Consider the following 27062-nt stretch of genomic DNA (forward strand, 5'->3'; position numbering starts at 1 on the left):
GTAAGGAGGTAAGAAGATAATCCATGTCTTCTGGTTGCTACATGAGTCCTATACATTTTCTGAGGCTGGAATTGGGTCTGCGTGCTTGGGTGTGAAATAAGGATTCAAGCATGAGAAAGACTTGGTCTTCTCTGTCCAATTTCCTAAAATAACCATTTGTTGTATTCCAATCAGTGGGGCAAGCTGGCCACAATCACCGCATATAAGTCTTCAAACAGAAAACTGATAGTACCAAAGAAAGCAAGAAAAACACTTTGTGTTATCAACGGCGCAGACTGAAACACTGAACATAAAACCAAAGCATCGGAAGAGAGACCTTTGATGTTACAAATTGACCATCAAGGACCCGCTGCTTGTGAAATTAACAGAAGTTAGGGCACTGGAGACTCTGAAAAGATTACTGTTTTGCCATTTAATTAAATCCAATGTGGGGGGAGGGGACAGGGACAGGGAAGAGATTTCTATTAAACTTGAGTCGGTGTTTTTTTTTTTTTTTTTAAATACTTCCCAAAAAGCAGTCACTTTTTAAAGCAGAATTTAAATAAATTGAACAAAAAATAGCTTCCTGAGGGAGAAGTAGGGAAAATACCTTCAAACTTTTTTAAAGCTCAATCTGTTCAGGGCTTATTTGATTAGAAGATGTGCTTTTTAGTTTTCATTGATTAAGAAAAATAACCGGGGTGAGGAGGATTAGTAACCATTAGCACTTTGTTAATCACAGCAGCATCTATAACTGAAAAAATGATATATGGTGTACACGTAGCTGATGGATGTGTTTACTTTACAAACATTTGTGGAAAAATAAATCTATTGGCTCCAGCAAAGAACTCCACCAAAGGCCAGATGGTTTCTACTCCTAATTTGGGAATCACTGAGCGAAAGTAATTTCATTTCACATGGTAGTGGTTGTTTTACCTTCAAATTGCACCCCCAAATATTTGCCAAGATTAATCTATCAATTTTGGCATGAATATATGTATGTATTACAATGTGACCCAAATTAAAAGCAGTCCTTCTGACACAAAAGTTAAGTGTTCACTTGCTAACCAAAAGACTGGCGGTTCAAACCCACACAGCAGGTGTGGCGTCCCAGGAGAGATTGGGGATCTGCTCCCATACACATTTCAGCCTGATGTGGCAGCCTTAGTTTGTCACACCAGGTCACTGTGAACCTAAACTGACTACGGGCACCTAACAACAACTTCCAGGGATCAATTTTATAAAAAAGACATTTCCTTAGCCTGTCCTTGGTTAGGAAGCCTAACCTTCTTAACTAAACCAAGTGCCTCTCCATTGTACCACTGCTAAAGGGTCTAAGAACACCTACAGTGAAGTCACTTGTTGCTGTTGTTGTTATATAATGTGGAGTCAGTTCCAACTCATAGCGACCCTGTACAGGGTTTCTGAGGCTGTAAATCATTGTTGTTGTTGTTGTTGTTAGGTGCCATCGAGTCAGTACTGACTCATAGCGACCTTATGCACAGCAGAACGAAACACTACCCTATCCTGGGCCAACCTCACTATTGTTGCCACGCTTGAGCCCACTGATGCTGCCATTTTGCTAATCCATCTCGTTGGTGGTCTCCCTCTTTTTCTCTGACCCTCCACCCTACCAAACATGATATCCTTCTCCAGTGACCAATCCCTCCTGACAACACGTCCTAAGTAAATCTTTAAGGGAGCAGAAAGCCTCATCTTTTCTTCCATGGAACAGTTGGTAGTTTCGAACTGCTGACCCAGAGCCTCTTAGAGTGAAGTTAGTCGGTTGACTTTATTTTCACTAGCATTTCCCAACGTTCCTACATTTCTTACAAATTAACTTCCAGGATGCTATGGTGTTGCTAGAACCTCTGACTGGGCTGGTTAAAACACACTTTAATAGGTTCCATCCCTAGAGTTTCTGACCTTATGAGCTGACCTCTCTGACTTGAATGTTACTGGACCAGGAGTCCTAGTGTGGAGCTACAGAATAAACACTGCACTACTAACCACAAGGTCTGTGATCCAAACCCACCACCATTCTTGGAAAACCTATAGAGAGCTGCTATGAGTCAAAACTTGGTGGTACTTAAGAACAACAAAAAATAATCTTCTGAAATCAACTCTCTGCCCTGAATTTTACTGGCCCAGCACATTCTTCCAGAAGCCATGGTTTTGATTGTAACTTGCTCTCTAGATCATATTGGCAAATCCAGAATTCATCCCTGGCTATGATTCAGTCCAGAAAACCATTTTCATTATTTTCTCTCTTATCTAAATGCTGATGGAAAGAGTAGGTCTTTGCGCTAGCTGATATTTGCACAATGCTTTCAACACCCCGTGTCTGTTTTGTTTTTTTGGGGTGGGGGGCACACTGACAAGACTAAGACAAGAGTATAAGTTGAGAAAACTTACCTGCAGCCATCCACGGATCAGAGAGACATGCTTAACCATATTTTATTTGGACTCACCTTGTGCAAGTATGAACAGGAAATACTGTGACTAGCCTTAAATATAACAACCAAGATCAGGAGATCATAAAATCTCACATACGTAATGATTTTTCTTTCAGAAAGTCATGGCATGCTTAATACTTCAGATCCCTTGGTTTTCTTCCTTCTAATGCAAACAGTACATCTTTATAGGTTCCTGATATTACCTGAAGATCACATTAACTCTCTAACACAGCTTATAGATTGTAATGTAATCAATACATTGTTTATATTAAGAATGACATGGTGCCAAAGAAAATGTAAATTATCACTACAGGTGTATTATCACTGGTCTAATAAGTTATAAAATCTAGAATTAAACTACAAAACTTGGATGTACTGCTGAATATGAAAAAGGAGGAAGAAATGTTCCACTGCATTGTCAGCTATGTTGAAAATTCCTAAAAATATACTGCAAGTTAATTGCAAAAAGAAATTGCCTTCACAACATGTGCAAATTAAAAAAATTAAAAAAAAAAAACATTTAAAACTCCAGCTAAAAAAAAAAATAAAGACTTTTCAATCGCCTTTGCATTAATTAAATTACTACTGAATTTATATGAAAGAACTAGGGATTATCTAATTTCCTTGTCCCTCAAAGTTTTTTTTACATAAAGAGTATTAATGAAATGCCTATATAGTTCAAAGATTTTAGACATCTTTAGCACGCTGGACAGGTGTTATGTAAGTGTGAACTGTGTAGTTTGGAAGTGAACCTGGGTTGAAAGTAAGAAATGTGACTAACAAGTCCAGAGCTGTCACTGAGCTCAGATCTGAATGGAAGGATGCTGGCAGTCAGACCACAATCTCCTGGCACCGATGGTGACTCCTGGCTGCTGTCTTTGTAAAATGACTGTTTTTGACAAGAAATATCAAGCGTGCATGAGATATGTCAGCTAAGTTAGCTCCAAAGATTTATAAGAAAGAAAATGATGATGACTTTCCTTTGTTTGTTTCCTTCTTTGGAGAGTGGGAATTGACAAGTGTGAAAACAATAGTCTTGGGTAGGTCGGACAGGGGCATGGAAATTTAGAGATGGTAAGTCCTTGTGTGGGACTGCAGGATGATGCATTGGATCACAAGGTAAGTCTGAATTGCAAGGCTGGCAGTTCAAACCCACAAACCGCTCCACGGAAACCCTATACAGACTCATTGAGTCAGAACCAACTCAACGGTACTTAACAATAACATATTCAATTTATTAATAACCATCCCTCATTGAGTTTTGGTAGTGCAACAACTAGGCAGTCACCTGTAACTGAAAGGCTGGTGGGTCAAACCTACCCAATAGCTCCCGGGGAGAAAGACCAGGTGATCTGCTTCCATAAAGGTTGTTGCTATGGTTGTAAAGTGCCATGGAGTCAGTTCATACTCATAGTGAACCTGAATATGGTTTCCAAGGAGCGGATTGTGAATTTGAACCACCGACCTTGTGGTTCAAACCAGCCTTACAGTCCAGTACTTCATCCTGCAGCACCACGTGAGAATTCCTAATGATGTCCTGTTGTTGTTAAGTGCTGTTGAGTCAGTTCCAACTCATAGCAACCGCAGAGGGTTTCTGAGGAGTGGCTGGTGAATTTGAACCAAGGACCTGGTGAATCAAATCGACCTTGCGATTCAGTGTGTAGTCCGGGAGAGCCAAAACGATACTCCTCAAAAACCTTATGGGGCTGTTCTACTCTGTTGCATGAGCTTTGTTACCAATTGAAAATCGACTCGATGGCACCTAACGACAAGAGCATGTTAATATCAACTACAACAACAGAGCAGGATGCTTTACGGCGCACTTCCTGTGCCAAGTGCTTTATATCTACACTGTCCACTGCAGAGGTCACCAGTCACTGAGCAACCGAAATGTCGTGCCTGCACTTAGGAACGTCGTTTTTATTTTTTATTTTATTGAAACCTAAACTTTTAAATGTATACTTTATTTTATCAGTGGAAAACTTTAAAGTATGTGTGCGGCAACTTCAGGATATGAATCCACCCTTTCAACTATTAATTTTATAAAATCTAAAGACCAACCAAATAATGGTGATGAAAATTCAGCATTTGAATAGGCTTATTATGAAAACAATTTCTGCTCCCATAAAGATTTATAGCCTTGGAAACCCTGTACAGGGTCGCTACGAGTCGGAACCGACTCCACGGCACATAACCACCACCACCAGTATTAAAATAAAAAAACTGCAAACATTCTTATTTGTATTTTTTACACTGATTATATGCCAAAATGATAACATTCCTGATATATTGGGTTAAATGAAATATAATACCTATAGCGTAGTGGTTACGAATTGGGCTGCGAACCTTAAGGTCAGCGGTTCGAAACTACCAGCCGCTCCGCGGGAGAAAGATGAGGCTTTCTACTCCCGTAAAGATTTACACCCTCGGAAACCCTCCTGTACAGGGTCGCTATGGGTTGGACCCGACTCGATGGCACTTAACAACAACAACAATTTATTTTTACTATTTTTAATGTAGTTCTAGAAAATGTGAATGTACTGATATGGTTCCTGTAAAGGTGGTGGGGGTTCAGTGGTAAAATTCTCCCGCCCTTCCATACTGTCAATCTGGGTTAAATTTCAGGCCAACACAACTCAGGCACAATGACCATCCATGGGTCAGTAGAGGCTACATGTTGCTATGACGCTGAACAGGTTTCAGTGGAGATTCCAGACTAAAGATGGACTAGGGAGCAGGACCTTTCAACATACAAAAATCAGCCGGTGAAAACTTTATGGTTCCCAATGGTCAGATCCATACTTCCGTAACTGTTGTGCGTGAAATTGCCATGAGTCAGGGCCCACTCGGTTCTAGTCGACGGTATCAACTTAGTTGAGTTTCACTCTCAGAGTTGTTGTTGTGAGGTCCCATCGAGTCGATACCGACTCACAGCGATGACACACTGCTGGGTCCTGGACACCTACCTCACAATCGTTGCTACGTTTGAGTCCACTGCTGCTGTAACTGTGCTAATACATCTTACTCTGGAGTTTCCTCTGTTTCTCTGACCCTCCACTTTACCAAACATGACACCCTTCTCCAGTGGCTGGTCCCTCCTGACAATATGTCCGAAGTATGACAGATGAAGTCTGGCCATTCTGGCTTCCAACGAACACTCTCTCTGGCTGCACACTTCTTTGTACCAATACAAATCTATTTATTGTTTTAGCAGTCCATGATACTTTCAATATTCTCCTCCAACACCATAACTCAAGTGCATCAATTTTTCTACCGTCTTCCTGATTCACTGTCCAGCTTTCGCATGCATATGAGTTTATGGAAATACCAGAGCTTGGGGCAGGTGCACCTTAGTTCTTAAACTGACATCTTTGCTCTTCAACACTTTAAAGAGATCTTGTGCAGCAGAGATTTGCACAATACAATCCGTCATTTATTTTCTTGACTATTGACCCATGGTGTTGATGCTTAATCTGAGCAAAATGAAGTGTTTGGCACCTTCAATGTTTTCTTCATTTACTAATATGTTATTTATTGGTCCACTGGTGAGGATTTTTGTTTTCTTTACATTTACATTGAGATGCAGCCAATACCAAAGGCTATGGCCTTTGTTCTTCATCAGCAGGTAGTTTAAGACTGCTTCATGTTCAGTAAGCACGGTTGTATCATTTAAGAGTAGGTACTATTATTTCCATTTTATTCACTGAGGCACAGAGACAACAGGAAATGTGCCCAAGTCACCCAGTTAAGTAATGGAGGCAGGCTAATCCTAGATTTTCAACAGGGGCACTGATGATGGCCGTATCTCAAGCATAATGAGGTGCATCAGATGGCATTAATGGGAATTTGGCATCCAAATTAACACTTACAAGGCTGAAGTCATAAGGTTTGGTGCTTCTTATAAATTCAATCTTCTAAGATTAACCTGGCTGTCATAACTATCACCAAACATTGAACATGCAAGAAGACCAAAGGCCAACACTGCAACCTCCCTCACCAGACAAAGCACTCAAATTAAATTCCATCAAACCACACTGAGTCAATATGCTTTGACAAGCACCTCACATTCAGAACCTCCAGACTCTGGATTTTTTTTTTTTTTTGCTTCCCCCTTTCTCTTTATCAACAGACAAAGGAAAGCTCTGTAAAATGCTGAATGGGGTAAAAGAAAATGCAACAAAGTTCAGAGGAGACTGACTAACGTGGTCCTTCAAATTTTATTAAAAAGCAACAACAAAACAAAAGGTAACATTTCCATTCTTGACAATACTGCTTTTGTTTTACAGCCTCGGTCTCAGTTTTGAAACGTGTTGGTACTAAATCAGCAGGCATTATTTTAAATCAACCAGTTTTATGAAATAAGCCAAGAGTTGAAAGACGCAGGACTAATTACCAACATTCCTTGATGAATTACTTAGCGGTGTGTGCTAAGCCAATGTGCGTCTCTCTTGATCCCCAATTTTATGCAGCACTTATTTCCCAAGAGGTAAAAGGAACATGTGGCTAATTAAGGCAGAGATTTCCACTGCCAGAGTTACTCAAGGTAAGACTTCTTTGGAGAAAAGAAAGGGCTCTTTGCCTGGTACTTATTAATCTAATTTTTACTACTTCACTAGAAAAACAGCCAATCTTGTCACCTTTAGGCAGTCTGAACGACCATGCAGTGCTCACAAAAAAATGTTACATATTTGTAATTTAGCCAATAAGAATTTCTTAAGCCTTCTCTAGCTGGCAGGAATGTCTCTGGTTTGTCACTTCTAATTAAGTCTCAACAAAATTTCCAGCCCCTAAATTTTAATTATATAAAACTCAGGGCTAACAGGGAGATTAGACTAAAGCTGAACACTGGTGGTAAGTTTGTAGGAATCTGAATTTTGCTTTTCACATGTAGGCCTCTTAACTACTTTAAAAAATTATTTACTATCCGTGAATAAAAACCTTTTGTTCATTTTCATTTTCAAAATTCTTGCATCTTGCTGTCTTTCCTCTAGAGAACACCACTATATAATCCTCACCCAACAGAGAAATTGTGCTTCTCAAAAAAAAGTTCTGTGAGAGAACAGAACTTTTCCAAAATGCAAATAAAAGTCATTACGACATCCACTTTAATTACATAAAGACCTATGCATAAGCTCCCTTGCAGTCCTGGAGTGGCGCTGTAGGATAAGCCACCAAGGTTGGTGGTTCAAACTCACCAAGCATTCCTTGGAAGCGCTCTGCAGGGTCACTGGCACACACACTCTCAGTAAAAATAACACACCCACTCCTCACTTACCAACATGGTTGATGCCCAAGACCAGGTTGTTATGTAAAATCTTAACACTTTAAAGAAGTGGAGGATGACACGGCCATGAAATTTATCGTGACATAACTGCCAAATTACATCATTACACAGTTGTCAATATGTAATGTTGAAGGTCATGGCCCAGGCAAGGTGACACATAAACTTAACCATGCAGCCAGAATTACATTTACCTCACACCTCAGCATTTGTTACTGCCAGGTGCATATTCTGAAAGTTCAAAATAATTCTTTATAATCTTTTTTCACTATTGTAACTGTGCGGTTAGCCCAGGATTGGGTAGTGTTTCCTTCTGTTGTGCATAGGGGCGCTACGAATCGGTACCAACTCGATGGCATCTAACACCACCACCAACAAATGTCAGATGAGACAGGAAGGAGTAGGTATACTAATAAGAGCATACTTCTAATTCCAATACCAACCTTCAATCCAAGACCCATTTCAGAGGAGCTATTAGGAAAAGTTTCCTCTAAAGTCACCTAGATCCTTTTCTAGAACATTCTCTAACTTTTAAAAAAGTTACTAAAACAATTCCTTCCCTAGGCTCATTCTCTTCTTTAAATAACAGCCTCAACTTTGCATGCTCCAGTTTTTTAATTCACCTCATTTTATCAAAGTTATACAATAATAAGTAAAAGCATCTGACTTTATAAATAAGATCTGCAAGATTAACATACTGCTAGGAGCTAAATTTCCCTTCAAGTTCAGGCTGATACTCAAAGAAGTCAATAAAAAGAGACACATTCAGGGCAAGAGCCAGCATTCTCGTAGTTACTGCAGCTACAAACAACCTTGAGCAAAACCACGGTACCGACCCACATGTTCGAAATACAAACCCCACCCATTTATTTTAGTAGGACAATGTTAAAATTAGATTTTGCTTACCTATGTCCACATATCACACTTGTTTTAAAGAACATACCTATCAGGAATGGCCTTCTAAATCAAAATCCTTTCTTAAATTGTTATACTTGTGTAGGTGACACTGAGAAGGAGCTTTATTACATTTTCACAGAGGAATATAACATTTATAAATTGTCAATGTCCATTTAAAATAAAAAAAATTTTAAAAACCCTAAAATTTGTGCAATTTCAGTTTTAAGTGTTTAAACATAACAAAAGAAATAACAGAGCATAGAGTACGCTTTGTGGGGAGAAAAGCTAAAGAAAGCCACCTAATTTCAAGAGAAAACGCATAATTAAAAGACATGTTTGTCTATTAAATTGGTATTTAATAAATAACTGAAAACAATAGAAACACAACATCCAAATACGCACACCTCAAAACTATGCGAGGAGCTTCAAAAAAGTTCATGGAAAAATTCAATTATCTTTTAATGCTATGAACTTAGTAAATCAAATTTTAAGTTATCTTTTAATTCTAATTGTTTTCTTTTTCCTAGCTATGTTTTGAAGCACCCTCGTATATGAATTGTCAATGACTGAGCCAACAGTATCCTTAAAATATAAGTGATTTTCATTATGATTCTATAATAAACATTATTCTAGAATCTTTGACTTTAGTGATCTCTGACCCATGATCATGTTGTTACGTACTTTCAAGTCAATTTAGACTCAATTGACCCTAAAGAACTGCCCCACGGCACCGTTTCCAAGGCTGTAACCTTTACGGAAACAAAATGCTGTATCTTTCTCCTTCAAAGATCGGCTGCTGGGTTCAAACCACCTACCTTTCAGTTAGCAGCCTAGCACTGACCCACTGTCCCAAAGCTCCATCCAGTCCTAACTACAACAAGTCAACCATAAACTATCAGCAGGATCAATCTACCCCATGCAGACTTTTTATACAATGAAGCCAGGTCTTCCATGGGCCATACTGTGAGACCCCTGAGGATACGTGTACTTATTCAATATGGAAGGACAATGCCACTGATTTCAAATACTCAGTTAAGATCGTCTTGGACTTCCCACTAACATAGTCTGCTGCGGGTGACTCTTTAGAAAGGTTGAGGCATGTCCTGAAGCTCCATACCAAATACAGGAAGCAACAAGGAATGTGGTTAGAGGACAACAACATAGGGGTGGGACCTAAGTGCCAGGACTAGAGGCAATCTATGACTCAGTTTCCCCATCTGGAAAATGGGTTGATCTACAATCACAGAGGCATTAGATGAGCTAAAGGGTATGACGCATTCAGCCTTCCATCTGATACACCCAATAATTAACATCCATGAAAAAAAAATAATAATTAACATCCATGATCATTACTCTTGTCTTACTTTTCCCAGGTTGCTTTGTTGTTGTTGTTATATGCCTTTGAGATGGTTCTGACCCATAGCGACCCTGTAAAGGGTTTCCGGGGAGCAGCTGGTGAGCTTGAACCACCAACCTTGCAGTTCAAATGACTTTGCAGTCTGGCGCATTAACCCACAGCGCCACACCAGGGCTCCTCCAAGTTGCTTTGTTGTTGTTGTTGTTGTTGTTGTTAAGTGCCGTCGAGTCGGTTCCAACCCATAGTGACCCTATACAGGGTTTCCGAGGCTGTAAATCTTTACGGGAGCAGAAAGCCTCATCTTTCTCCCACGGAGCAGCTGGATGCTTTAGGCAGTACCGTATTTACACCACTTATTGCTAAAAAATGTAAGCTATTGCTTGAAGTAATAAACATTTACTGTCACCCCCAGACTACATTGCCCTTTGTTTTTCCTTCACCACATGGTGGATCCTGGAATCTGGGCGGGTTCAAGCCCTGACTGCCTCCCATACAGTGTGATTTAATGTGAGTCACTTAACTTCTTAATCTTAGGTCCTTCATATGTAAAATGCTGTTATTGTCAAGTGCCTTTGAGGTCACAGCCACCCTGTATAGAGTTTCCCATGCTGTAAATCTTTGTGGGAGCAGAAAGACTCATCTTTCTCCTGCGGAGCGGTTAGTGGGCTTGAACTGCCAACATTGTGCTTCACAGTCCAATGCTTATCTTACAGAGCCACACGCACTCCCCCATCTGTGAAATAGAGAAGCAAATAAGAGCTCTCTCACAGGCCCACTGTGAGATTCATTCAGTCAGTACCAGCGAAGCCCTCACCCCACTGCTGGCACATGACAACCGCTCAAATTAACAGCTGACCCATAGGAAATGCAGAACTAAATATAGAGGGTCCATGGTTAATGTTCTTTATGCACAACATAAAAGGAGATATGGGGAAAGATCCTGATTTGTCTACAAGACTGTTTCTCAGCCTTATTTTGTATTATCACCACTCCCCTTCCCCAAAGAATTCTTGTACACCTTTCTATCCTAATCACTTCTCCCTCACCCCTATGCTGGTGGTTAGGTGCCATGAAGTCGGCTCTGACTCATAGTGATCCTGTACAGGATTTCCACGGCTGTAAACCTTTATGGGTGCAGAAAGCCTCATCTTTCTCCTGTGGGACAGCTGGTAGTTTCGAACTGCTGACCCTGAGGTTAGCAGCCCAATTCGTAACCACTATACTACCAGAGCTCTGTGCCACCTCCAGTAGAAGTATATAAATAACAGAAGAGTGCATATATTAGCAAGGCCTCCAGAAAAGGAGAATTGGCTCCTCTCAGGGAAATCCACAAAGACTGCCAACACTGTTCCTACAGAAAATGCTCAACGATCCTCGTATTCAAAGGGGAGGTGTGTCTTCCAAACATGTGCATGGTGCAGGTTTCCACTGACTGCAGCTGGTCCTAGCCACAGCCTGATGAAATCAACCCACCCAGACTGTACTATACCTATCACTGTCATTGTTGTTTAGGGCCTTTAAGTTGGTTCTGTCTCATAGCAATACTGAAAAGGGTTTCAAAGGAGCAGCTGGTGGGTTTGAACAGCAGTTCAGTGTTTATCTTGCAGCACCACACCAGGACTCCATTATACTCATTAACACATCAAAATGGTCTGTGGTCCTGTGGAGAGAAATCATTTTCACACTGCGCCAATATTGTTGTTAAGTGCCGATGAGTCGGTTCCGACCCATAGCGACCCTGTACAGGGTTTCCGAGGGTGTAAATCTTTACGGGAGTAGAAAGCCTCCTCTTTCTCCCGCAGAGCGGCTGGTAGTTTCGAACCACTGACCTTAAGGTTCGCAGCCCGATTCGTAACCACTATGCTGCCAGAGCTCCTTTATTACCATGTGATTAAAATGTGATTAAAGATGATACTCTTTCTGTTGCTGTTCTAGAATGTGGAACTAATTCATACGCTTAGTTGTGCAAGTAAAGGTTGAAGATTTTGTTTTAGACAGTTGTTTCTTGTGGGTCTGCCCTTTCAAGACCTTAAATTTTAAGCAAAGATGACTTTCTTCTGCAGCATATAATTACTACGGAATGGGAGTCAAACATTTAAAACGCCCTGCAGATGGCACAAGACTGGGCGGTTTCATACTGTCATCTGTGAGGTTACTAAGACTCGCTGTCAATTTGGTAATTAACAACAACACACGAAGTTATCACAATCAGCACTGTCTGCAGCTTGTTACAATGTGGTAGTTTGTATGTTGCTATAACGCTTGCTGAAAGCTAAGCTACCAGTATTTTAAATTCCAGCAGGGTGACCTATGGTAGAGAGGTTTCAGTAGAGAACTTAAGACTAAAAAAGACTAGGAAGAAAAGCCTGGCAATGTGTTTTCAGAAATCAATCAGTGGATCACAATAGAATATTGTCTGTCATACTGCTGGAAGATGAGCCCCCTATGTCAGAAGGCAATGAAAATACACAGCGGCTACAACAAGGGACTTCAGCCGATCTATGATGATGAACATGTCATTCTTTTAAACATTCAGTCAGAGCAAGCTCCAAGGTAACCAATAACAACAGCATCAAGTCCCTAAAAACAGTACAGACAGACAAGCAAATCCTTACCGAAATATTTAGCTACTTAGCCTGTGTACATTTCACGAGATCAATATAAACCATCTGTAGGGCGCTGCTTCTGCACCAGAACTGGAACGATGAAATCCTCACCCACAGGAACCCTAAGTACTGCTGGTTTATGCTCCTGAAGTTAACATTCCCTTGTACAACCAGAATGATGGGGCTGCTTCCCAAATAGACTGAGTCATCCCACTCTGTCTAGCAAGAGTGGAGTTTGAAGCAGCAATGTCAAAAGTAGAGACAACCCCAAAAAAGAAAAAATTCTTTATGTGTGATATTCTTCATGCCATCCCATAACTCTTCTGGTGTTAATGACTAAATTGATCACTCGTGTCTCCAGTATAAAACCTGTTCTTGAGATGGTCTCTACATTTAGGTGGGATATACTCAAGGTCATAGTTTGGCTCCCACATCAGCAATTGATGGTCTGTTCCAAGGTCTGCCCCTGGCCTTGTTTTGGCTGACAAGATTAAGCTTTTACATCATCACGACGCTAAATCAATAGGAACAAATTCTAGATGCATAGTGGGGTTTGAAAGTATTTCCTTCTGCCAAACCAAGCCCACTTTTAACTCCTGTTTGATGTTCCAATATTGTAATTTAAAAATAAGTTGCATCTTGAAAATTATACTCCTAGTAACTTTCATAATTTACAGAGAAAGGATACAATTCAACATCCACCCTTTCCTTCACTGGTGGGCTCTCATGGAACATTGGTCATACACCAGGATGTCAAGGAAGCACGGCTTCCATCCCAGCTCACTAGGATCTCGATCTTGATGAGACGCAATGTTTATGAGACAGCCATCAAATAAAAGCCAAGAGCAACTTTACTTTACAATATAAATGTTATTTCTCTATTTGGCAAAATGTATTTCATTATCTGACGAACGTCACACATCATTTCTAAATGCAGAGTAATTTGTACAGTTCCTTGGATTATTTGAAATGGTTTAGGAATAAAAAACAAAGAAAAAAAATGCCCTTCAAACTAGCTCAAATAAAAATTCTAAAGAAACAAAAACAACAACAAACATCCTTTTAAATTCACACAACCTTTGACCTAAGCAGAACAGACAAATCCAATGTACACTCTCTTCCAGACAGAGTACAGAGTGCTTTTATTTAAATTCTAAGATGAAAAGAAGGAGGTAAGGCAGAGAAGAAGGTACGAGGGAAGAGAAAGAGGGATAGTGGAGGAGACAGAAAATGAACACAGAGAGGGAGAGGAAAGAAGGGATGAAGGAAGGCAGGAATGCAAAGGAAGGATGGAAAGAGACATATCCTAAACATTTCTGAACAAATCAATGTTTTTGAACTATAAACTAATGTTTCCAAAGCTATAAATGTTCAAGTCCGAGTTGGGGATGAGCAGAGAAAAACCCTGGTGACCTTGCCAGTCTGAGTTCAGTTAACAAGAGGCCTTGAAATCAATGAGAGTTAGAGAGACAAGGAGGAGAAAACAGATGCTGGAACAGTGTCCTGAAGACAAAGCAGTGGTGACATGAAGCTACTGTAGCTAGGACACCTGACACATGAGCGTAAGGTCTATTCCTGGTTACTCGGCATTTGTTTGAAATGAGATCAATCCATTTCCAAACCTTATGTTGTATGCCTCACATACTTCCACTCATGTGGAAGAAATCTCTTCCATTGAAGGTTCTGAATACATATATATTTTTTAATTCATAATTTGAAATATAGGGTGTGTTCATTACTACAAAAAAAAAAAAAAATAGATTATACAGTCCAAAATGTTAGCGTGTTTATTACAAAGCAACTTCCTGAAATTTTAATATCTAACTGGATAAGACAGTTCTTGAAAAAGAAAAAAGAACTATCTCTAATCGTTAAATATTTTTGTTATTAAGTGCCATCAAGGCATTCCGACTCATAGAGACCTTGTATAGAGTTTCTGAGGGTGGCTGGTGAGTTTGAACTGCCGACCTTGCAGTTCAAAAGATAAATCATTCCATGTCACCCAATATGAATATCAGTAATAGAAATAAATCCACAAGTGAAAAAAATCAATACAGGAACCATAGGCTAATAATGTAAGTTTCATGAACCTATAAACTGAATGATGGCTATGTGAGGGATGAATGACTCAGGTTTTCAAACCAATTCCAGGAACTCTAGTGGCGCACAAGGTTAGGAGCTGAGCTTCTCACTGCAAGGCTGGCAGTTCAAGTCCGTCTGCCGGGAAAACTTGTGGCTCACTGCTCCCATAAAGATAGAAAGTTTCTCAGAAGCTCAAAGGAGTAGTTCTACTGTGTCCTACAGAGTGACAAGAACTGGATATTTACTCAACGGCAGCACCAAACTCTAAGCATTAGTCCTTGGGGCTTTTCATTAGTTTTGCCAGAAAAGGCCAACAATTTTTAAACATGTTTTGTAGAGCTTCCTAAGATATTTTAAGTAAAATACTGCCAAAGAACACTAGGTTAATACGAATATAGCATTTCAAAGCCCACCTTTGAATCCCCTGAGTTAGTGTGTAGGTGAAAACTATAGGATGATATTTGTATTTCTTTCACCATTTCTTGCAACTAATTTGGAAACAGCGCTGTAGGATAAACATTAGAGTGCCGAGCACAAGGTTGGCAGTTCAAACCCACGAGCAACTTCTCAGAAACCATTTACAAGGCCACTGTGAGTCGGAACTGACTCAATGGCGTTTAACAAAAACTCACTCGAGCACATGCCGTCATAGGTAGTTATTTACATCTGCCGCCACTAAGAGAAGACGAAATTTGAGTTATGGTCCTTTTTAACAATTTAAATTTTAAACATTTAAATGAAGAATCACAAAAATATTTCATTCATATCATCTGTATTCATATCATCTGTATTAAGATCACGGATTACACCTGCCTTGGAAATTTATATTCATTTTACACTGGTTCAAGACTAAGCACTTAACAACAACAATAAATTGTGTTTCTGACTCAAAACTGTAAAAGGAAAAGGACTAACTAATGCCATTGCTATCTCTTCTTTGTTTTTTACAAGTCACATTTTATAAAAGTATTTTCACGTGGTCAGTATATTTACATAACATTTCTGAAACTAGGTGAACTATTATTATTATTATATATATTTTTTAGGTAAACTATTAGTTACCTGAAGCGATGACTTTTATGATAATCATAATCGCTTAGAACACCACCTGAGGTAAAAGTATATATTTTAATCTGGTCCTTCATTGGAAGGTACTAAAATATGACTAAATATTGATCTAAACTATGTATGTTATAATCCCAACAACTGTTTTCTGAACTCTTAATATGATACCCTTCACATTTGAACAACTGAATTAAAAAAAATGCAAGAGCTAGAGTATATTTAGCATGAAGTATTTACCAATTGCTTATTTATAGTCAAACTATGTCATACAGTTCAAATAATTTGGGCTTCAACTGTTGATACTTTTCTGGCATACCTAACACGGGGATTATAGCACAAGCCAATGTTTCCAGGACAAAGAAACACACAGAAAAGTGAGGTGATCACTCTAACAGTTTAATGCAAATTTCAATTTTAATCAGTTTCAAAATAACATATACGAAGTACTGAAAGGAGTCCTGGCATGGCACTGCAAAACAAGCACTGGACTGCTAACCACAAGGTCAGCAGATCAAATGCACCAGTCACTCCTTGGAAATCCTATACATGGGTCGTTATTAATCAGCGCTGACTCAACAGCACTTAACAACAACAAAAGTACTAAAGCATTTAGAAAAGTTGTACATTTTTAAGATGATATATAAATAAGGTTGCAACACATTTATTCTGGGCAATTTTCCCACCACAGAATGCAACTGACTTTATATGAACATTGTATTTAATTAATATGTTTTAATGTAATTCATATACTACCTAAAACATCATTAGAGCAAATCCATGTCATCTCATGTAACAGATTTCCTTCTGATGTAAAATATTCACCATGGTCATGAATAGAATAGACATATTTCTCTATATCTTATTATTATTTAATGTATACACCGCTAAACAATTTGGGATGTAGATAAAACAAACATGATTTCCTATGAACAGCAGACAACTCAAATCATCAATTTTCACCTCAGCAGAACAAAAAAAATCAACGTATGATCTATAAATTCTACGAATCCATGTGCAGCCTACAATCTATGTAAGATTCATTGTATAAGCAGGGAGAGCGAAGAGTAAAATATATATATTGATTCTTATCACTGCAGTGAAACAATGAGTGTAAAACTGATATTCCCCCATGTAAAATATCACTCAAATCACAATAAAAACTTAAAAAAAAAATACATTCATTGTGGCAATATCCAAAACTTCAAACAAATATAAGCAAAGTTTATCTGAAATCTTTTCCGTCCTAAAAAGATTTTCAGCTGGTTTTTCTATCAGAGTTTCATTATTTATCATTACATTTTTAAAGTCTTTGCAAAGAAGAAATTAATTAACTTCCAATTTGTTTTTAAATAACCTTTTTCTGACTTCCTGGTATAGCTGACCATCATCCTATTTGTTTAAACAATAAACTTTAGATGGAGGGAAATGTTTTCTGTGCACAGGAAGGAACATTAGGGCCAACAATGAATCACTGGAGTGTAAAGTTCACAGGCTTTAATGAACAGTATCACTTGGGACTCTTCAGAACGTATCAATTAGGTGAATGGCATTATTAAATACAAACACACACACACACAAACACAAGCAAAGCCCTTCCCTTTCTTTCCTTTTAATGTCTTTGCATCAGTTATATTTTAAAGAGCTAGACTGTTTATCTTTAAACAAGGATTATCTCTATATATAATGCTGGAGGACAAAAGTGTGAGATGTGATACTTTTCTTAGACTCGTTGTAGTTTATACAGTAATTAGCAAGCTATATGTCGCTGACAGAAAGATGCTATAACAAGTTCCTGCAGTTCCTCCCCCAGCACAAAATCAAAGACCTTTATAAGGCAATTCAGCTTCAGGATTACGCTGGCTGGTTATTTAAGCAGGAAGCTCTTCTCTACTTAAAGACTTTCTGAAAGAGTTAAGATTCTATACCCAGGATGTACTAATGAAAAGTTAAAAAACTGTCATGGAATATATTTAGAAAGAAAAATATACAAGTACTGGAAGACGTCAGTTTCAGATAACTTTGGCATTTTTAAAAATATCCCCAAAGAAGAATGGAAAGATGTCCTTGCAGCATATATCTATTTCTACCTGAGATTTTTAATAGAACATTAATACTCTCCTGCCATTTATTCAGGGTTACTATTGAACTTAACACTTAATTTACATTCTTCTTCAAAGACAAAACAAAGGCAAATGCACTTATACATCAATGAAGTTGGCCTTTACAACTTTGTTTCAGACGAGTCCACACATCATATACATAATCAGATAAATAAACCCCAAACAAAACAAAACACACTACATGGAGATGACTTTGACGCATTGACCCTATAGGACAGATTTTAGAATTGCCCCATAGGGTTTTCAAGTTTGTAATCTTTACAGAAGCAGAGCGCCATATCGTCCTCCTACAGAGCGGTTGGTGGGTTCGAACCATCAACCTCTTGGTTGTCAATGAAGTGCTTCAGCCACTGCATTACTAGATAAATAAAACACCCAGATAAAGGGAAGTGTTTGGGAAGGCAGGCTTGAGTTCAACTGACAAGAGCAACACTTACGTACCTTAAGGACTTCCATCGGCACCTGAGTGGGAGAGGGCAGGGTGCTAGGCACACTGACGTTTATAGCTGGTGTCTGACTCACGGGCACTCTCTGTTGCATGAACTGGGCTACTTGCAGTTTCTGCTGCTGCTCCCTGCGCTCCTGCTCCTCCATCTGCTCACGCATGAGTTGCTGGCGTAGCAAGATGCGTGATGTCATGCTGGAGGAGCTTATCGGAGGCTTGGAGGCCCCAGGATGCTCTGCAGAACTGCTGTGGGAAAACCAAAAGACACACAACGTTAAATTTCCTAATGAGACATTTCGTCTGCATCTTGGGGTATCCTAAATTGCACCAAACTATGAAATGAGCCTGTGCAAATATAATCAAGTCTCAGAACAGTACTCCACATAATTGAAAATCAAGAGGCTGACAGGATTTAAGTCATTAGTAGTTGAATTAAAATAAGCCAGCTTGATTACATTTAGGCATTTTTTTTTATCATGTGGCTTAATTATTTTCTCTGAACACTACTCATCACCACCAAATATAGCGCCACCATATGTAGCGCCAAGTAGCAACGTGTCTTAATGGCACCCAGATTTCCACGTTTAAAAATAAATTACTTGATGTTAATTTGGAGAAATAAGAATGGTTGTCCAAGATGAAGAATGTAATCAATGTCAGTGACTTCTACATGTTAACATGGTTAATATTTTGTCACGTTATATATTATATTATTCTCATCACAACAACAAACAAATTTTAATTAATTACTTGATTTACTTTCTTTTATAAAGGAACCTAGCCAAGTAAATATTGCTTCAATTACCAAAATCCCTTGGAGATATTTAAGATGTTTAGAAGCAAGAAGAAGTTTAAATAAAAGTGAAGTTGGTATAGAGAAAATTACCCAAGGTAAGAGGAATAAAAATCATGCATTAAAGGAGTATTGAGAGCAAAAAGTTAACAACTGAATTCAATCTAAGTCTTCAGGAAGAGGAGACAAGAGGGCTAGATGATGTCATTGTGTTATGCTTGGTTTTCTCTGAACTGTGATTTCTTGTGATTCAGTTGGAATAGATTTTACTACATCCTGCTGTAGGAAAACCACTGGAATGCTAACGACAAGGTTGTCGATGCAAACCTACCAGCTGCTCCCTGGAAACCCTGTACAGGGTCTCTGTAAGTCAGCAGTGGCTCCACTATACTTAACAACAACAACAAAAATATGTTCTGCAAGTTCCGTATGAGCCCTACTCGAGATGGTCTTCTGATACCTGCTCTACCTCCAAATGCTGTGAAATACCAGAATGCCTTTGTGGTTCAGTGTCATTGTTGTTGTCATGTGCTGTGGAGTTGCTTCCAACTCATAGCGACCCTGTACAGGGTTTCTGAGGCTGTAAATCTTTACGGGAGCAAAAAGCCTCATATTTCTCCCACACAACAGCTGGTAGTTTCGAACTGATGACCTTGTGATTCACAGCCCGATTCATAACCACTACGCTACCAGAGCTCCTTTCAGTGTCATTGAGCCAAGTACAACTCATGGCAAATCCAGGTGTAACTGCTCCACTGGGTTTTCAAGACTGTGACCTTTCAAAAACAGACCACCAGGGCTGTCTTCTGAGGCTGCTCTGGGTGGGGTTTAATCTCCACCCTTTTGAGTAGGTGTTCAGCACTTCATAACTGGTAACCCAAGGACTCTGACATAAACACCGGTAATGAGTTAACAAGGAAAGTCACCCTTATATTCCTAAATGCGGTTTTTGATGGCTTTTCCTGCCAACTTTATGTTGTCAATATATTCAACTCTGTCTCAGTGATTCTATACAAGGGATAACAAATTGTTGTGGTATTTTTTTCCTTCCTACTTTTCGACATAATTGTAGATCTATATTCGGTTACAGGTAACAGAGAGAGGTCCCATGCACTCTTTTCCCAATTTCCCCAAGAGGAATAACAATAGTTTGCTTTTCCTTAAACGTCTTTAATTTAGATATAATTACAGATTCTCATGTGGTTGTTTTTAAGCCGGAACACACAGAGATCCCATGTGCTCTTTAATCAATTTCCACCAATCATATATGCAAAATTATTTTCACTATCACAACCACGATATTGACATCAATATACACGTCATTAACAACAGTTTGTACCCACTAACTGATTCAAAAAGTGAGATATTTAAAAAAAAAAAAAAGTACTGCATCATTTATATTATACAGCACGAAACTCCCAGCTGTCCCACAGGAGAAAGATGAGCCGTTCTGCTCCTATAAAGATTTACAGTCTCGGAAACCCTGTACAGGGTCGCTATGAGTCAGAACCAACTCCACAGCACATAACCACCACCACCACCACCTCTTAGGAACTTCACAAGGATCAAACAAACAAATCACACAGTAACACTAATACAATACGCAGTACTATCTCAGTAAATGTCGTTGTTGTTGTTATGTGCCGTGGAGTCGGTTCCGACTCATAGTGACCCTGCACACAGGGTTTCCGAGGCTGTAAATCTTTACGGGAGCAGAAAGCCTCATCTTTCTCCCGCAGAAGCACTGATAGTTTCGAACTGCCGACCTTGAGGTTAGTAGCCCGATTCATAACCACTACGCTACCAGAGCTCCTTTGAATGACAATAATACCCTGCTTAATATTTTCTTATCATACACTCAATCACACAATAAGAATACTTAGCCTTGACTCAAACTAATCTACTCCCTTAGTAAGTTTGCTGGCTGCTACTAAAAAGAGCATCAAAAGAAAACACATTTTCCCACTTTTGAGTATGTTGTCAAAGAGTGTGTGTGTGTGGGGGGGGGAGCAGGGGGGGTGGGAGCAGGAGGGAGGACTATTGGAACATAAATAAATCAATCGACTGCCTTACTATTCAAAATCTGTCAGGTTAAAACATTCCCAGGGAGCCTGATCCTTTTGATAAAAACAGGAGGAGAGCTTTGTGCATTGGCAAACGCAGCTGTGGAATAATTGCACTAATTGGCTGCTCCAGACAAGTAATTGGCTGTGATACTGGTTGGGGGGATGGGGGGGGATCCTTTCAATTAATAGTAAAGCATTCTTGAGACATCTTAAATTAAAATTACTAGTTATCCACAACCATACTAGTTATCCACAACAATATCATTTAACACGTGTTCTGAAATAGCCATCGGAAAATTCCAACAGAAAAGATACCAGTATAAATAAATTGAAATCCCACTGAAGGAAATCTAGCAAACCTCAGCTAACCAACATTGTTTTTCTTTAATCTTTTTATTTTTAATATGCAAAGGAAGGGTTGTAATCACTTCATTGCAAATACTCCCTGTGGGATAGTCCCACATTGTTAAAAGATGACTCCTAGATTCTCAATTTTGCCTTCAATCTTTTAAACGTCCTTTCTGTACACTTAGAAATAATTAAATCTACAATTATCACCTCATAGAAAACTAAGGGTGAAGATGTCTGCACTTCACAATGTTAACAGGACAAATCAGCTTGTTTTGACCTCAAAATCCAGGTCCCTGTGAAAACATTATAGTTAGCTACAATTTTTTTCTTTTTTCTTTTTTAAATGGGAACTAGATGTCCCGGCCACTAATGATGTGCAAGGAGAGTTGTCCAAATGTATTTAATTCTAACAGCTAAATGAACTCATCCTGGGCACTTAAACTCAATCTTCTCCTAATTAGATAATCCTAATTTCATGACTCTGATTCCTTTTAATCAGATTACTCACAGGTCATTTATCTAACAAACACAGAGTGTTTCCTCTTTTCTAGGTGCTGGGAATACCTGGGTTCTTCATCACAAAGAGCTTAAAGCTCTGATCACATAATTCTTCTGAAATATCTTAAAATTAAGTCAATCATCTAGATTATATGACCTTTATCCAGTTCCACGTGACCATAAGAAATCACCTGCTAAAAACCCACTCAAGAAGAAGCAAATGTGTTATTAGAACTTACTGGGATTGCAGAAGCCAAACACACAACTCCCTTGGAAGCCAGAATCACTCCATGGTGACCCGAAGGGGATACCACCAACTGGATAGATCCAAGGTTGACCTCAAGCACTGCTGAGCAGCATGATCTCTAACCAAAGCAATTTAACCTCTCTGAGCTTCGGCAAACCCACTTCCCCATCGCAGGGACTGAAAGAGCCAATGTAAACTAGGAGACCTAATGTGGCACAGTGGGATAAGCACTAGACAACTAATCACAAGGTCAGTGGGTCAATCACACCAGTCATTCCTCAAAAACCCTATACAGGGTCGTTATGAGTCGACGTCTAAGTCTTGTTATTTTCAGTCACCTATGCACGTGAAACTTTGACCACGAATAAGGAAGACCTTAGAAGAATTGATGCATTTGAAGGATGCCTTTGGAGAAGTGCAGCCAGAACGCTCCTTAGAAACCAGGATGATGAGACTTGATGTCTCATACTTCAAACATTTTATCAAGAGGGACCAGTCCCTAAAGGATCTCATACTTGGTTAAAGTGGAGGCTCAGTGGAAGAGAAGACACTGTCCAATGAGATGGACAGACGCAGCGTCCGCAGCAAAGGCTCCAGAGTAACAGCTGTGAGGAGAATAGAGAACCCAGCAGTGTTGGTTCTGTTGTGATCACGGTCGTCAGAAGTGACTCAATGACACCTAACAACAACAACAACGTGAGTCAAAAGCAACCCAGTGGCACTTAACAACAGGAGACAACACTGTGAACTAACTTAAGTTAGTGTGTGGCACAGTGGCTGGAACACAGTATATGGGTAGTCACTACACATTTTCCACTCATCTTCAAAGCCTTCCCCATTCAATGGGAATATATAGATATTATGAGCACATGCTCTGAATTACCAGGTATAGTTCTATATTCCAATATTTTATTCCATCGCCTTTGCCCTACTTCAAGATACAGTAAAACCTGTAAAAGCCAGGGCCGGTCAGAGAAGGCAGCTCTCACAGGCTTCCTCTATATCCATGAAACTGTTCATTATTATCTACAGCATCTTTCTGATCACCACTCACTTTTGACCCTGGTACCAACACCCCTTTACCAGGTCACAGGAAGGATTCTTTAGTGTTAATATAACAGCCAACCAAGAAAGGGCGCTGGTCACCAAATGACAGTTACATTCTAAACTAAAGGAACTATGACAGAGCCCAGCTCCACCACTTACTAACCTGGGACCTGGGCCAAGTCAGTTTCCGAGATCTATGTAAAATGGAGTCCCGGTGTGGCACTGTAGGATGAGCCCTCAACTGCAAGTTCACCAGCCACTCCTCAGAAACCCTATGCAGGGTTCCTATGAATCAAAACCGACACAACAGCTCTCAATGCCAACATATATATGTATACATCCCTGGTAGTATAGTGGGTTATGTGTTGGCCTGGCTAACACAATGTCAGTATCAAATCCATCAGTCACTCCATGGAAGAAAGAAGAGGTTTACAGCTTCAGACACCCTATACAAGGTCGCTATGAGTCGGAACCCTCTCCACAGCACACAACCACCACCACATGTATATATGTGTATGTTGTTCTTGAGTGCTATTAAGTCAATTCCAACTCATAGCCACCCTGTATAAGGTTTTCGAGGAGCTGCTCGGTTTGAACTGCAACTTTGTACTTAGCAGTCCAATACTTATCCTTCGGTGCCATACCAAGAGAATGTATTTTGTTGCTGTTGTTAAGAGCCATTGAGTTGGTTCCAGCTCATAGTGACCCGTATAGGATTTCCAAGGAATGGCTGGTGAGCTTGAACCGCCGACTTTGCAGTTCAGCACATTAACCCACAGCACTACAAGAGGACTCTAGGAGAATATATATATGAAAAAAAAAACAAACAAAAAAACAATAAACAAACCAGTTGCTGTTTTTATTTATAATCTACCTCCCAATTCTGTGGTAAACATTAGTTTTCAAAATATGTAAATCGCTTAGCATAATAACTAGAGCATAGTCCAAGAACTAGAACAGAGCTTTAAAAAACAGAGTTAAAAAATAATCATAATAAATCTTGAGCATATCATTCCTGTTTCAGAAGAGGAAACCATTTTTGTATAAGCTTACTACGCAAGTTTGAAACTCAGCAGATCTAACAAGGTTCAAGCAATTCCAATCTAATGCAGAGAACCTGACACATAGAGAGAGAAAATAATTTACCCTGCAGTTCTATCATGAGCCATAACGTAAGAGCAATAATCTACACAGAAATCAGTCCACTGATAGACCTCAAACCTTTGCATGTTTGCACTGGGGTCCTGGCATTGCACTGTGGTTAACGTGCTGGACTGCAAACTTGGTTTGAATTACAAGGTCAATGGTTCAAGCTCACCAGTTGCTCCTCAGAAACCCTATACAGAGTCACTATGGGTCGGAACCGACTCGACAGCACTCAACACAACAGCAATAGTGTAATCTAACTAAAGATTATCCGATGTTCACATACATATAAGCGATGATATAGGGGTAGTAAAGCATGCTAACCTCATTCACACAACCATTTGAAATCAATCCAGCAGCACTGACAAGATGAAGTTCAGAAGTGTTAGGAAAGTAGACGTAATGAAAGCAGGAAACAGAGGGCAGAAGTGAGGGGTACACTGTGGGGTTTGCAAACAATGACATAAAACAAAATGTGTATCAATTGTTGAATTAGAAACCGATCTGCTCTGTAAACCTTCAACCAATTCACAATAAAAAGCTAAAAAATAAAAAGTGTATCAACCTAACGGATAGGTGAGAAAACTACGTCACAGAGTGAGGTTCAGCTACAGGGCTTGCTAAATGCAAAAGGCACTAGGTAGGATGCACCAGACTCAGCTAAGAATTTTGCTTATTTCCATGTCTAGAAATTTTGACTTCAATATAATTAGTTGTTGTTGTTAAGAGCCGTGGAAATGGTTCTGGCTCATAGCAATTGTGTATAAGGTTTCTGAGAAGTGACTGGTGGGTTTGAACCACCAACCTTGCATGTGGTTGTCCAATACTTATCCAACAGCGCCACATGAGGACTCCTAAGATGTTGGAAAGGAGCCTGGGTATCACAGTGGTAAAGTGATTGGCTGATGACTGGAAATTTGTCATTTGAACCTACCAGCTCTTCTGTGGCCGAATGATGTGTCAGCTTCCTTCCATAAAGGTTGTTGTTGTTGTTGTTGTTAAGTGCCGTCGAGTCGATTCTGACTCTTAGTGACCCTGTACAGAGTGTTTCCAAAGAGCAGCTGGTGGGCTTGAACCCCCAACCTTATGGTTCAAACTGCCCTTGATTACAATCTTGGAAAAGTTGTGGGTTTGTTTTACCAAGTACTACAAGGCTGCAACCCACCAGGCAAACTCAGACAACCCTATACAAGGTTGCTGTGGGTCAGAATCAACTTGACAGCACTTTAACTATAACAACATAAGGTTGATGAGTCAGAATTGATGAGATGACAGTGAGTTTACTTTAGCTTTCTGGTTTGGGTTTTTTTTAAGACCCAGAAATCAATGTATCTATAAAAACTTTGCAACTAATGCTGATGCCTTGCCAGATTTGAAAACCAAATGCCCAAGATCACCCATCTATTTCCTAGGGCGGATAGAACTAATTAGATTTTAATTTACATATATACTTGTACGGTGCTTTTTTAAAGGTGTGTCATGAACACACAACTCTGCTTTGTGGCAACGTATGATAAGCACTTGACTGCTAACCATAAACTAACATTTTCAAACCTACCAGCTGTTCCTCGGAACGCCTATACAGGGTTGCTATGAGTAGGAACCAACTCAACAACACTTAACGACAACAAGGCCAAAACACTTGTTCCCTGTCTGAGGAAACTGACATCACTTCCAGAGTCTGTGAATTCAACATGCTGGGAGCAAAGGAATGCAGATGTGGAAACCATGGAATTGGTGTATGTTTTGCTGTGTACGTTCTCAACTACAAAAAATAATTAAATTTAGAAATAAAAATAAAAACACCTATCCAGAAACAACCCATGGATCTTCATGGTTACAATACAAATATTTTATGATTATGAAAAGGCACTTGTAGGTTTAATCTATAGAATATGCCATCCAATTTGTTTTGACAGCAAAAAGATATTCTTAAGAGCCTATGAAAAGAGTGTCCAAGTGCACATATCACTTTAGCAGGAGTTGGGAAATAAAAACACACAAATACCAGCACAAACCAGAGCCAACTGGCATCCATGATACATTCTGTGCAACAGGACACGGTATGATCCAGACCTTGTGGGAACATCTTATTACATACAGGCAGCCCTCATGTAATCGTAGTTAACTTTCTATAAAGTCTATTATATCAAAACCTTATGGAAGCCCACAGGACAAAGTCCGAGACTTGGATCCAGGGGACTGCAGCGCACAAGACACCAGCGTGCTAGTATGCAGTGGGAAGCATCAATGCCAGGACAGTGGCTGGCAGTGGCAGCCCTGACTGTTACCAGTCTGTCATGGAACCACTTTCTGATCATGTCGCAGCTGCTGTTTGGAACCCTGAATTATTCCTGGGCTGGTCAGTGCACACCACAGGAGTAGGGGAGATGCAGTAAGCCCTACACAGTATCCCAAGTGAAAGGATAAAGTGCTGCTGGAAGGGGTAATGAAGCCAGGAGGAGGGAGGAAGGAGGTGGAAGCAGATGCCTCCGAGAACTCTATTGCTCTTCCACTCTGGACCACTGGGGTCTTTAATAAACAAAGGGAGAGCCAATTTCCCTTTAAAACAAAAAACCTTATGGGATTATAGACTTATATGCAGTGAGACTTAGCCCCAAAGGAC

The 27062-nt window shown here is 39.6% G+C and overlaps 1 protein-coding gene across 4 annotated transcripts in view; it reads right to left on the reverse strand.

The window, feature by feature from the left end:
- The window catches only part of MITF (microphthalmia-associated transcription factor), a 336908-nt gene that overhangs the window by 108527 nt on the left and 201319 nt on the right, over positions 1–27062 (reverse strand). For all 4 annotated transcript variants that reach the window (XM_006865629.1, XM_006865628.1, XM_006865627.1 and 1 more), the window contains exon 2: positions 18285–18534. In XM_006865629.1, coding sequence (XP_006865691.1) covers positions 18285–18482 — 198 coding nt within the window. In that variant the 5' untranslated portion in view covers positions 18483–18534. The remainder of the gene's footprint in view (positions 1–18284; positions 18535–27062) is intronic.

This window comes from Chrysochloris asiatica, unplaced genomic scaffold (assembly GCF_000296735.1).
Source record: "Chrysochloris asiatica unplaced genomic scaffold, ChrAsi1.0 scaffold00080, whole genome shotgun sequence".
NCBI lineage: Eukaryota > Metazoa > Chordata > Mammalia > Afrosoricida > Chrysochloridae > Chrysochloris > Chrysochloris asiatica.